Here is a 13788-nt window from a genome sequence, read left to right on the forward strand (position 1 = left end):
CTTTGGCTCTTACATTCTTTCCACCACGTCTTCCACATTAGACCCTGAGCCTTGGTGTGATTGCGAAGCTACTCGGGACTGTAGTCTCTTCTTTCCAGCACTATGTTATCTTCTGAGTTGTCCCAAGGACACTGCCATCTGAAAAGAGAAGATTCTCTACCCAAAGTGAGAGTAGCATTAATATAATGGTATGAATATTGAGAGAAGTGCTTACTGGGCAATTTGATAAGCATAGTATATATACTTATACAGACAACAGCAGATGTTACACCTCTAGGGATCATGACTACCCCTGTTTTAAGTTTTCAGTATCAGGGATGTATTCCCTCACTTGGAGTAGGCATCCAGTCCAATTGGATGGTAGTTGGTTTCCACTATGACAGATGTACCACTATTGCACTTGTTGGATCATTTGGCCTGGCTGGCCAATTATAAGGCTTGCTGTCTCCACTGTTGAGTATCTTCACTGGTGGTATCTCTTTCTCCCATTGAACTACATGTACAATGGCTTCTTCCAAATTTCTGTCAACTGGTCTACATGGAGGAGGTTATCAGCTCAGTTCCAGCAGGACTTTTCAGTGGCCTTGCAGCCCAAGTATGTGGAGTCTTCAGCAATAGTGTGTTACCATCTATTCCTGGTGGGAAGCCAAGGACCTTGGCAATAGCCTATAATGTTTTGGGGCATCAGGGTCCTCCCTGGACAACAACTCACTTGAAGGAATACCATCACTGGAACTGAAAATTCTCTGGCAATGAACTATGGCTCCTGAGTGTTCCATTGTCCAAAATCAGAGAATTCCATATAATTTATTTATATCATTTTAGATTTTGATTAGCCCTCCCTCCTCCTTTCCTTTATTCAATCTCCTCCCCTGCCCACACTTTGGGCCTTTTTACCCCATTTAATCTATTCTTCTACTTACATATAAACAATATCAACCTATTAAATACCCTTCTCCCTTCCTTTACCTTCCCTTTATATCTATTTTCTAGCTTACTGGGCTCTGCTACTCAGTTTTTTCCTTCTCACACAGAAACCCAATCACCTGTAGCTAGGATCCATATATGAGAGAGAACATGTGCTGCTTGGCTTTCTGGGCCTGGGTTACCTCACTTAGTATAATCCTTTCCAGATCTATCCATTTTTCTGCAAATTTCATAACTTCATTTTTCTTTACCACTGAGTAGAACTCAATTGTATAAATGTGCCATATCTTCATTATCCACTCATCAGTTGAGGGACATCGAGGCTGGTTACATTTCCCAACTATTATAAATTAAGCAGCAATAAACATGGTTGAGCACATACTTCTAAGGAAATGAGATGAGTGGAGTACTATAGCTAGATCATATGGTAGATCAATCTTTAGCTGTTTTAGGAACCTCCACACTGATTTCCACAATGGCTGGACCAGATTGCATTCCCACCAACAGTGTAGAAGGGTCCCTCTTTTTCCTCAATCCTGCCAGCATTTATGATCATTTGTTTTCATGATGGTAGCCAATCTGACAGGAGTGAGATGGAATCTCAATGTAGTTTTAATCTGCATTTCCCTGATGACTAGGGATGTAGAACAATTTTTTTAGATGCTTATATGCCATCCATATTTCTTCCTTTGAGAACCCTCTAGTTAGCTCTATAGCCCATTTTTTAATGGGCTTGTTTGATTTCTTATTATTTAACTTTTTGAGTTCTTGTATATCCTAAATATTAATCCTCTATCAAATATATAGCTGGCGAAGACTTTTTCCCATTCTCTAGGTTGCCTCTTTGCTTTATTCACAGTGTCTTTTACATTACAAAATCTTTGTAATTTCATGAGGTCCCGGTGGTTAATCTGTGGTTTTATTGCCTGAGCAATAGGTGTTGTATTCAGAAAGTCTTTGCTGAGAATGATATGTTGAAGGGTTTTCCCTACATGTTCCTCAGCAGTTTTATAGTTTCTGGTCTGATGTTAAGGTCTTTAATCCATTTGGACTTAATTCTTGTGCATGGCAAGAGAAAAGAATCTATTTTCATCCTTCTGCAGATATATATCCAGTTTTCCCAACACCATTTGCTGAAGAGGCTGTCTTTTCTCTAATGAGTATTTTTTTAGCATTTTTATTGAATATCAGGTGGCAATGTAGTATAGGTTAAAATCAGGTATGGTGATACCAGAAGCCTTATTTTTGTTGCTCAGTATTACAAAAGATATTCAATTTTGGGGGGATTCCAAATGAATTTTTGCATTGTGTTTTCTATTTCCATGAAGAATGCATTTGGAATTTTAATGGGGATTGCATTAAATGTGTAGACTGCTTTTTGTAAGATTGCCATTTTCACAAAATTGATTCTTCCAATCCAGGAACAAGGGATGTTTTTCCAATTCCTAGTGTCTTCTGCAATTTCTCACTTAAGTGTTTTATAGTTTTCATTGTAGAGAACTTTTACTTCCTTGGTTACGTTTATTCCAAGGTACTTTATTTTCTTTGATACAATTGTGCATGGGAGTGATTCTCTGATTTCATTCTCTGTGTGTTTGTTGTTACCATATATGAAGGCTACTGATTTCTGTGTATTTATTTTATATCCTGCTACATGGCTGTAGGTGTTTCTCAGCTCTAACAGTTTGCTGGTAGAGTCTTTAGGGTCCTTTATATAACGAATCATGTCATCTGCAAATAATGATAACTTGATCTCTTCCTTTCTAATTTGTATCCCTTTTATGTGTGTCTCTTGCCTTATTGCTATGGCTAAGACTTCCAGTACTATATTAAATAAAAGTGGGGACAGTAGACAGCCTTGTCTTGTTCCTGATTTTAGTGAAAAAGCTTCCCGTTTTTCCCCATTTTGTAATATGTTCGCTGTAGGCTTGTCATAAAATCTTTAATAATATTGAGATATGTTCCTTCTATTCCCAGTCTCTGTAGGACTTTTATCATAAAGGGATGTTGGATTTTGTCAAACGCTTTCTCTGCGTCTAATGAGATGATCATGTGATTTTTGTCCTTCAGTCTATTTATATAATATATTACATTTATCAATTTGCATATATTGAACCATCCCTGCATCTCTGGGAAAAAGCCTACTTGGTCAGAGTGAATGATCTTTCTGATATATTCTTGTATTCTGTTTGCCAATATTTTTTTTTAGAATTATTGCATCTATGTTCATGAGGGAGATTGGTCTGTAATTTTCTTTTTTGTTCTATCTTTGCCTGGTTTTGGTATCAGGGTGCTGCTGGTTTCATAGAAAGGATTTGGTAGAATTCCTTATTTTTCTTTTTATGGAAAAGCTTAAGAAGCAATGGTGTCAGCTCTTCCTTGATGGTCTAGTAAAATTAAGCAGTGAATCCATCTGGGACTGGGCTTTTTTTAGGTGGTAAATTTTTGATAACTGATTGGATCTCCATGCTTGTTATAGGTCCATTTAAGTGATTAATCTCATATTGATTTAATTTAGATAGGTCATATAAATCAAGAAAATGATCCATTTCTTACAGATTTTCATATTTTATGGAGTATATGCTTTTATAGTATGTCCTTATGATTTTTTGAATTTCTCTGGCATCTGTTGTAATGTTACCTTTTTCATCTCTAATTTTATTAATTTGTGTCTCCTCTCTTTCTTTTGGTCAGACTTGCTAGGGGTTTATCAATCTTGTTTATCCTTTCAAAGGACCAACTCTTTGTTTTATTGATTCTTTGGATTGTTTTTTTAGTTTCTATTTCATTAATTTCTGCCCTAATCTTTAATATTTTTTCCATCTACTGATCTTGTGTTTGCCTTGTTCTTCTTTTTCCAAGGCTTTACAGTGAAGCATTAGGACATTTACTTCTGACCTTTCTAATTTCTTAATATAGGCACTTAAAGCTATAAATTTATCTCTTAGGACTGCCTTCATTATGTCCCAGAGATTTTGGTATGTTATGTTTTCATTATCATTTGACAGTATAAATTTTTTGATTTCCCTCTTCATTTCTTCATTGGTACATTCATCATTTAGTAATCTGTTGTTTAATTTCCATGATTTTGTGTATGCTGTATAGCCTTTTTTGCTATTGATTTGCAGTTTGATCCCATTGTGGTCAGATTGAATGCAAGGAATTATTTCAATTTTCCTGTATTTGTTAAGATTTGCTTTGTGTCCTAATATATGGTCTGTTTTAGAGTATATTCCATGTGCTTCTGAAATGAATATATATTCTGCAGCATTTGGATGAAATATCCTGTATCCTGTAGATATCTGTTAGGTCCATTCCTTCTATAACCTCATTTATTATAGGGGCCTCTCTGTTTTGTTTTTTTTTTTCCCAGGGTGACCTGTCAATTGATGAGGGTGGAGTGTTGAAGTCACCCACGACCACTGTGTTTGGTGTTATCTGTGACCTCAGTTCTAATAGCGTTTGTTTGATGAATTTTGGTGGCCCCATGTTAGGTGCATATATGTTTAGGATTGTAATGTCCTCCTGTTGTGCCTTTAATCAATACAAAGTGGCCTTCCTTATCTTTCTTAACTAATGTTAGACTAAAAGTCTACCTTGTCAGATGTTAGGATAGCAACCCGTGCTTGTTTTCTAGGTCCATGTGCTTGAAACACTCTTTTCCAGCCTTTCACCCTAAGATAGTGTCCATCCTTTGTAGAAAGGTGGGTTTCTCGGAGGCAACAAATTGAAGGATTCTTCCTTTTAACCCAGTCTTCGAACCTATGTGTTTTTGTTGGGGCATTGAGGCCGTTGATATTACGAGATATTATTGAAAGTGTGTGTACATTTTTCCATTTTTTTTGTAGTTTTTCTGGTTTTACATTTGCTCTCTTGTGTTAACTATTATTTGAGTATTGTTTGTTTTTTCCCAGTTCCATATATGTGTGCTTTTCTTCTTCTTCAGCATGGAGGATTCTTTCAAGAATTTTCTGTAGAGCTGGTTTTGTCTTCAAATAATCCTTTAGCCTGCTTTTGTTGTGGAATATCCTTATTTCTCCATCTATTTGAATGTCAAGCTTTTCAGGATAAAGTAACCATGGTTGACATTTGTTATCTTTCAGAACTTGGAATACATCACTCCTCGCCCTTCTGGCTTTTAAAGTTTGTTTTGAGTAATCTGCTGTAATCCTGACAGGCTTGCCTTTGTAGGCAACTTGATTTTTCTCTCTGACTGCTTTCAATATTTTTTCTTTGGTTTGTATGCTTGGTAGTTTGATTATAATATGGCCAGGAGAGGTTCTTTCCAGGTTTTGTCAGGCTGGTGTTCTAAAGGTTTCCTATATCTTCATTGGCACCTCTTTCCCAATTTGGGGGAAGTTTTCTTCTATGATTTGGTTGAAGATGCCTAAAATGCCTTTGGAGTGAAATTCTTCTTCTTCTACTATGCCCTGAATTCTTATATTTGATCTTTTCATATTGTCCCGAATATCTTGAAATTCCCATTCATATTTTTCTATAAGTTTGTCTTTCTCTTTGTTGGGTTGTGTTAGATCTGCCACCTGGTCTTCTAGCTTAGATATTCTGTCCTCTCCTTCATCCATTCTAGTGGTGAGATTTTCTATAGAGTTTTTTATTTCATTAACTGTCTTCTTTATTGCTAGTAATTCTAACTGTTTTTCCTTTGTTATTTCTAATCCTTATTTATGTCAAGTATTGACCTATTCATTTCATTAAATTGGCGTCCTGTGTCTTCTTTGCTCTCTTTGACATCTTTGAACATATTTATAATCATTCTTTCGAAATCTTTCTCAGGCACTTCCTCTAACTCGTTGTTACTGGTGGTCATTTCTGATGCAGTAATACTTTTTGCTGGATTTATATTGTCTTGATTTTTGGTGTTCGTTGTGTTATAATGTATATTTTTGCATCTTGGATTGTTTAATGATTGGATTTTCCAGTTAGCTGTGTATTATGAGATGTATCAATCAATCTGATGCTATATATCTTTAGGGTAGGAGCTTAAGGGGCTAGGTGTGGCTCTGCAGACTCTGAGAGTATCTACAAAAGTGACTCTAGGTGTTGGGTGTGCCTGCTATGAGAGTATTCAAGTAGGCTAAGTGGAAAAAATCCTGGCATTTTCTAAAATTTTAACATTACAATGTACACATTCAGTGCACAACAGCACATTGTATTTATCCAAGAGTAGTTATTATGACAACCATGTCCTCTATCTGTTCCTTAGGCTGTGTGGTGCCTCACCCCCTCCCTTAATCCTGACAACAAGGCAGTTAAGATTTCTGGTCTGTAGAGGGTTCCAAGTCAGCTTGTGACCAGGTGAGACCCTTCCCTAATGTATAACAGGAGAGTAATCAAAGCCATTATAATTCAGGAAGCAACAAATAACAAGCCCAAAATACAGCTTATTTAAGAATGGCAAATTTGACCATCCATCCGACTTAACATATAATTTATCCTCATATGGAAGGTGCAATTAGCACTTCTTTCCCACGCAGAAGCCCAGTCATCTGTAGCTAGTATCCACATATGAGAGAGAACATATGGCGCTTGGCTTTCTGGGCCTGGGTTACCTCACTTAGCATAATCTCTTCCAGGTCCAACCATCTTTCTGCAAATTTCATAACTTCATTTTTCTTTACTGCTGAGTAGAACTCCATGGTATAAATGTGCCACATCTTCATTATCCACTCATCAGTTGAGGGACATTTAGGCTGGTTCCATTTCCCAGCTATTATAAATTGAGCAGCAATAAACATGGTTGAGCACGTATTTCTAAGGAGATGATATGGGTCCTTTGGATATATGCCTAGGAGTGCTATAGCTGGGTCATATGGTAGAACAATCTTTAGCTGTTTTAGGAACCTCCACAATGATTTCCACAATGGCTGGACCAGATTGCATTCCCACCAGCAGTGCAGAAGGGTTCCTGTTTTTCCACATCCCCGCCAACATTTATGATCATTTGTTTTCATGATGGTGGCCAATCTGACAGGAGTGAGATGGAATCTCAATGTAGTTTTAATCTGCATTTCCCTGATGGCTAGTGACATGGAACATTTTTTTAGATGCTTATATGCCATTCGTATTTCTTCCTTTGAGAACTCTCTATTTAGCTCCATGGCCCACTTTTTGATTGGCTTGTTTGATTCCTTATTATTTAACTTTTTGAGTTCTTTGTATATCCTAGATATTAATCCTCTATCAGATATAGAGCTGGCGAAGATTTTTTCCCATTCTGTAGATTGCCTCTTTGCTTTTTTCACTGTGTACTTTGCAGAGCAAAATCTTTGTAATTTCATGAGGTCCCAGTGATTGATCTGTGGTTTTATTACCTGAGCAATTGGGGTTGTATTCAGAAAGTCTTTCCCAAACCAATATGTTGAAGGGTTTCCCCTACTTTTTCCTCTAGCAGTTTCAGAGTTTCAGGTCTGATGTTAAGGTCTTTAATCCATTTGGACTTAATTCTTGTGCATGGCGAGAGAGAAGAATCTATTTTCATCCTTCTGCAGATATATAACCAGTTTTCCCAACACCATTTGCTGAAGAGGCTGTCTTTTCTCCAATGAGTATTTTGGGCATTTTTATCGAATATCAGGTGGCTATAGCTACTTGGGCTTACATCTGGGTCCTCAATTCTGTTCTACTGATCTACATGTCTGTTTTTGTGCCAGTACCATGCTGTTTTTGTTACTATGGCTCTGTAGTATAGGTTAAAATCAGGTATGGTGATACCACCAGCCTCATTTTTGTTGCTCAGTATTATTTTAGATATTCGAGGTTTTTTGTGATTCCAAATGAATTTTTGGATTGTTTTTTCTATTTCCATGAGGTATGCTTTTGGAATTTTGATAGGGATTGCATTAAATGTGTAGATTGCTTTTGGTAAGATTGCCATTTTCACAATATTGATTCTTCCTATCCAGGAACAGGGGATGTTATTCCACTTTCTAGTGTCTTCTGCTATTTCTCGCTTGAGTGTTTTACAGTTCTCATTGTAGAGATTCTTTACTTCCTTTGTTAGGTTTATTCCAAGGTACTATATTTTTTTTGATGCAATTGTGAATGGGAGTGATTCTCTGATTTCATTCTCTGTGTGTTTGTTGTTAGCATAAATGAAGGCTACTGATTTCTGTGTATTTATTTTGTATCCTGCTACATTGCTGTAGGTTTTGATCAGCTCTAACAGTTTGCTAGTAGAGTTTTTAGGGTCCTTTATGTATAGAATCATGTCATCTGCAAATAATGATAACTTGATCTCTTCCTTTCCAATTTGTATCCCTTTTATGTGTGTCTCTTGCCTTATTGCTATGGCTAAGACTTCCAAAACTATATTAAATAAAAGTGGGGACAGTGGACACCCTTGTCTTGTTCCTGATTTTAGTGGAAAAGCTTCCACTTTTTCCTCATTTAGTACTATGTTGGCTGTAGGCTTGTCATAAATAGCTTTTATTATATTGAGATATGTTCCTTCTATTCCAGTCTCTGTAGGACTTTTATCATGAAGGGATGTTGGATTTTGTCAAATGCTTTCTCTGCGTCCAATGAGATGATCAAGTAATTTTTGTCCTTCAACCCATTTATATAATGTATTACTTTATAGATTTGCGTATATTGAACCATCCCTGCATCTCTGGGATAAAGGCTACTTGGTCAGGGTGAATGATCTTTTTGATATACTCTTGTATTCTGTTTGCCAATATTTTATTGAGAATTTTTGCATCTATGTTAATGAGGGAGATTGGTCGGTAATTTTCTTTTTTTGTTCTATCTTTGCCTGGTTTTGGTATCAGGGTGATGCTGGCCTCTTAGAAGGAGTTTGGTAGAATTCCTTCTTTTTCTATTTCCTGGAAAAGCTTAAGAAGCAATGGTGTTAGCTCTTCCTTAAAAGTCTGGTAAAATTCAGCAGTGAATCCATCTGGGCCTGGGCCCTTTTTAGTTGGGAGATTATTGATAACTGTTCGTATCTCCATGTTTGTTATAGGTCTATTTAGGTGATCAATCTCATTTTGATTTAATTTAGGTAGGTCATATAAATCAAGGAAATCATCCATTTCTTTCAGATTTTCATACTTTGTGGAGTATATACTTTTATAGTATGTCCATATGATTTTTTAAATTTCTCTGGAATCTGTTGTGATGTTACCTTGTCCATCTCTGATTTTATTAATTTGTGTCTCTTCTCTCTTTATTTTGGTCAGATTTGCTAAGGGTTTATCAATCTTGTTTATCCTTTCAAAGAACCAACTCTTTGTTTCATTGATTCTTTGGATTTTATTTTTTTTTTGTTTCTATTTCATTAATTTCTGCCCTAATCTTCATTATTTCTTCCCGTCTACTGATTTTTGATTTGCCTTGTTCTTCTTTTACCAAGGCTTTAAGGTGAAGCATTAGGTCGTTTACCTGTGACCTTTCTAATTTCTTAATATAGGCACTTAAGGCTATATATTTACCTCTTAGAACTGCCTTCATTGTGTCCCAGCGATTTTGATGTGTTGTGTTCTCATTATCATTTGACTCTATGAATTTTTTGATTTCCTTCTTGATTTCTTCATTGACCCATTCTCATTTAGTAGTGTATTGTTTAGTTTCCATGATTTTGTGTATGCTCTATAGCCTTTCTGCTACTGATTTGTAGTTTAATTCCATTGTGGTCAGATAGAATGCAAGGAATTATTTCAATTTTCCTGAATTTGTTAAGATTTGCTTTGTGTCCTAATATATGGTCTATTTTAGAGAATGTTCCATGTGCTGCTGAAAAGAATGTATATTCTGCAGCCTTTGGATGAAATGTCCTGTATATATCTGTTAAGTCCATTCCTTCTATGACCTCATTTAGTCCAGATGCCTCTCTGTTTATTTTTTCCCGGGATGACCTGTCAATTGATGAGAGTGGGGTGTTAAAGTCACCCACCACCACTGTGTTTGGTGTTATCTGTGACCTTAGTTCTAATAGTGTTTGTTTGATGAATTTGGGAGCCCCCATGTTAGGTGCATATATGTTTATTATTGTAATGTCCTCCTGTTGGAGTGTGCCCTTAATCAATATAAAGTGACCTTCCTTATCTTTCTTGACTAACGTTGGACTGAAGTCTACCTTGTCAGATATTAGGATAGCAACCCCTGCTTTTTTTCTAGGCCCATTTGCTTGAAACACCATCTTCCAACCTTTCACCCTAAGATATAGTCTATCCTTTGTAGAAAGGTGAGTTTCTTGAAGACAACAAATTGTAGGATCCTGCTTTTTAACCCAGTCTGCAAACCTATATTGTTTTGTTGGGGCATTGAGGCCGTTGATATTAAGAGATATTATTGAAAGGTGTGTGTTTATATTTGCCTTTTTTTTTTTTTTTTTTTTGTGGTTCTGTTTCTACCTGTGCTCTTTTAACAAGTATTTGACTATTGCTTGTTTTTTCTAGGTTCCTTATATGTGTGCTTTTCCTTTTCTTCAGCCTGGAGGATTCTATCAGGTATTTTCTGTAGAGCTGGTTTTGTCTTCAAATACTCCCTTAACCTGCTTTTGTCATGGAATGTCCTTATTTCTCCATCTATTTGAATGGATAACTTTGCAGGATAAAGTAACCTTGGTTGACAGTTGTTATCTTTCAGAACTTGCAATATATCACTCCCAGCCCTTCTGGCTTTAAAAGTTTGTGTTGAATAATCTGTTGTAATCCTGATGGGCTTACTTTTGTAGGTAACTTGATTTTTCTCTCTAACTGCTTTAAGTATTTTTTCTTTGGGGTGTGTATTTGGAAGTTTGATTATAATATGGCGAGGAGAGGTTCTTTCCAGGTTTTGTCTGGCTGGGGTTCTAATGGCTTCCTGTATCTGTATTGACACCTCTTTCCCAATTTGGGTAAATTTTCTTCTATGATTTTGTTGAAGACACCTACTATGCCTTTGGAGTGGAATTCTTCTTCTACTATTCCCTGAATTCTTATATTTGATCTTTTCATAGTGTCCTGAATATCTTGAAATTCCCACTCATACTTTTCTATAAGTTTGTGTTTCTCTTTGTTGGTCTGTATTAGATCTGCCACCTGGTCTTCTAGCTTAGATATTCTATCCTCTCCTTCATCCATTCTACTATTGAGATTTTCTACAGAGTTCTTTAGTTCATTAACTGTGTTCTTCATTGCTAGTAATTCTGACTGGTTTATCTTTATTATTTCTATTTCCTTATTTATGTCTTGTATTGCCTTCTTTATTTCATGAAATTTGTGTCCTGCATTTTCTTTGATTCCTTTGATTTCCTCTTTAAGTTCCTCTTTGACTCCTTTGATTTGTTCTCTGACTTCTTTGAACATATTTACCATCATTCTTTTAAAATCTTTCTCAGGCATTTCCTCTAACTCTTTCTCACTGGAGGTCATTTCTGATGCATTAATACTTTTGGGTGGATTTATATCGTCTTGCTTTTTAGTGTTTCTTGTGTTATAATGTATATATTTTTGCATCTTGGATTAAGTTAATGCTTGGATTTTCTAGCTAGCTGGGTATTCTTAGCTGTATCAATTGGTTTGATGTTATATATTTTCAGGGTAGGAGCTTGAGGTGTTAGATGTGGCTCTTAAGACTCTGAGAGTATCTACAAAGGTGTTCCTAGGTGTTGAGTTTCCCTGCTATGGGGGTATTCAAGTAGGCTGAGTGGAATAAAATATAGGTAGATTCTAAAAGTTAACTAAATACTGTACCCATCCAGTCAAAAACAGCCCCAAGTATGTATGCCAGAGTAGTTATTATAACCAGATCCTCTATCAACATAGAGGTTAATATTTCTGGTCTGTTGAGGGATCCAAGTCAGCTTGTGACCAAGTGAGACCCTTCCCTGGTGCAAACCCAGTTACCTTGGATGAGTTTGGTCTCACTCTAGTTGCTGCCTGGGTCGTCGGGCTGCTGTTGTGATTTCTGGAGCTGGACAGCAGCTTTTCCTGCGGGGCAAGCCAAGCCTGGCAACTGTGGCCCTGCAGATCTGCTCCCCCACTGGGTCTGTCAGCAGCTGAAGCTTCTGCTGCTGGGTCAGCTGTTGTTGCCGCTCCTGGGCTGCTGCTTGGGCCGCTGTTACCCATGCCAGAGCCGCTGATGTTGCTGCCGAACTCTGCTCCTGCTTGCGTCCCACTGTCGGCTCAAGTTGGCGTGGCCGGGTCCCGGGACCGCTGCTCTGTTCGCTGGAGCTGGGCTCAGGTGGTGGGGGAGGGGAGGGAGCCGCAGCTGCTCCGGTTCTCTCGCTGCTCCACGTGTTCTTCTACCTCGTGGTCTGCTCCTCCATTGCTCACTGCCACTCTCCCTTCACCTTTCCTGAGTTTTGGAGAGCACGGTGTGAGGCGAAGCTCCCCCACCTGGCTTTTTTTGCAGCTGGAGCCGAGCTTGGCGGCTTTCTTTGTGCCGCTGCCGTCGCCGCCGCAGTTGGCCAAGCTGCCGGAACTGCTTTTGCCAGCCGGTGCGGGCTCTGGATACTCTGGATCTCTCCTACTTCTCCGCTGCTGCTTCAATTTCATATACACCTCACTTTTTAGTGAAAGTGTGTATTTAGCTGAGTTTTTTTGGTCTTTTTTTCCCCCCAGGATGCTTTGGCATGGTTCCTACGCCACCATCTTAACCGGAAGTGACTGCAATTAGCACTTCTGAGTCAGGCATATATACCGGGTTTATTATGGGGTAATAATAATCCTAGTGTAATCCTAGTTACATTTTGGGATGATTTTGGTCTCAGCTGTGCTCTTGATTGGGTCCCTCTTTGGTGCTCTGTATAGGTGTGTACAGGTCTTTGGACTACTGCTCTGTTCCTGAGAGCTCTGCACTGGCTGTGGGGAAGGGGAGGGAGCCATTGCTGCTCTAGTTCACCACTGTTCCATGCGCTCTTCTACCTGGTGTTCTGCTCCTCCATTGTTCACTGCCATCCTCCTTTCACATTTCTTGAGTTTGAGGAGATCTCCAATGTGAGTGGAAAATCCCCTCACCTGGCTTTTCCTGTGGCTTGCTTCTGCCGGGCTTTGGAGGCTCTGGATGCTCTGGATCTCTCCTACTTCTCTGCTGCTATTTCAACTTAATATACAACTCACTTTTTAGTAAAAATGTGTATTTTGCTGTTTTTTTTTTTTTTTTGCCTTTTTCCTTCCTAGACTGCTTTGGCATGGTACCTATGCCACCATCTTAAATGGAAGTCTCCAAAACTTTACTGTTTTTAAGGTGATTATCTCAAGTATTGCATTTTAGTAGGCAGAAGCTTAAACTTATGAAATTTGAGGTCTTCACATTGGCTTATATCACATTCATATGTTTGCTTTAGAAAAATAACAATAGAATTTTAACAATTTGCATGATTCTAAATTTCACTATTCCTGAACACCTGAGAAATGCTGATTGTTGATTGCATTGCTTCTCACTTATTTTTACTCATATTCCTATCTTGTTTGTAAAATGACTGTCTAGAGTTCAGATTTATTTTTTCATTATTATTTGTGCATGTGTGTTTGTGTGTGTGCTCATGCTAATACTTTCCGTGCTCTACTCTCCTTCAGCTTCCAGAATATGCTCTTGTCTCTGCCTCATATGTTGTATCAGCCTCAGTGTGGTAGAACTACAGAAGCCTTCCACAGCTTCTGACTTACTACATAGGGTCTGGGGATCAGAGCAATGTATCTGAGCTTCAGCAGTGAGCTCTTTATTCACTGAGCCATCTCTACAGACCCTCAAATAACTTTTTCAATTTTGAAAATTGTTGTTTGCTGTAACAATTTTACTTGAGATATATGTGTATTGAGTACATAAATGATGATATTTCTTCACTGGTATACTCATAGTAACTTACCCATGTTTCTATATTAACCCACATTCATACTCTTGCAAGCAACTCTAGTT

At 37.8% G+C, this 13788-nt stretch overlaps 1 protein-coding gene across 1 annotated transcript in view; it reads left to right on the plus strand.

The window, feature by feature from the left end:
- Positions 1–13788, plus strand: part of LOC101615524 (vomeronasal type-2 receptor 116-like) — a 33765-nt gene that overhangs the window by 2547 nt on the left and 17430 nt on the right. Inside the window, exon 3 of the mRNA XM_045134733.1 lies at positions 12283–12367. Within this exon, the coding sequence (XP_044990668.1) occupies positions 12283–12367 (85 nt within the window). The remainder of the gene's footprint in view (positions 1–12282; positions 12368–13788) is intronic.

The sequence above is a fragment of the Jaculus jaculus genome, chromosome 15, assembly GCF_020740685.1.
Source record: "Jaculus jaculus isolate mJacJac1 chromosome 15, mJacJac1.mat.Y.cur, whole genome shotgun sequence".
Classification (NCBI taxonomy): domain Eukaryota; kingdom Metazoa; phylum Chordata; class Mammalia; order Rodentia; family Dipodidae; genus Jaculus; species Jaculus jaculus.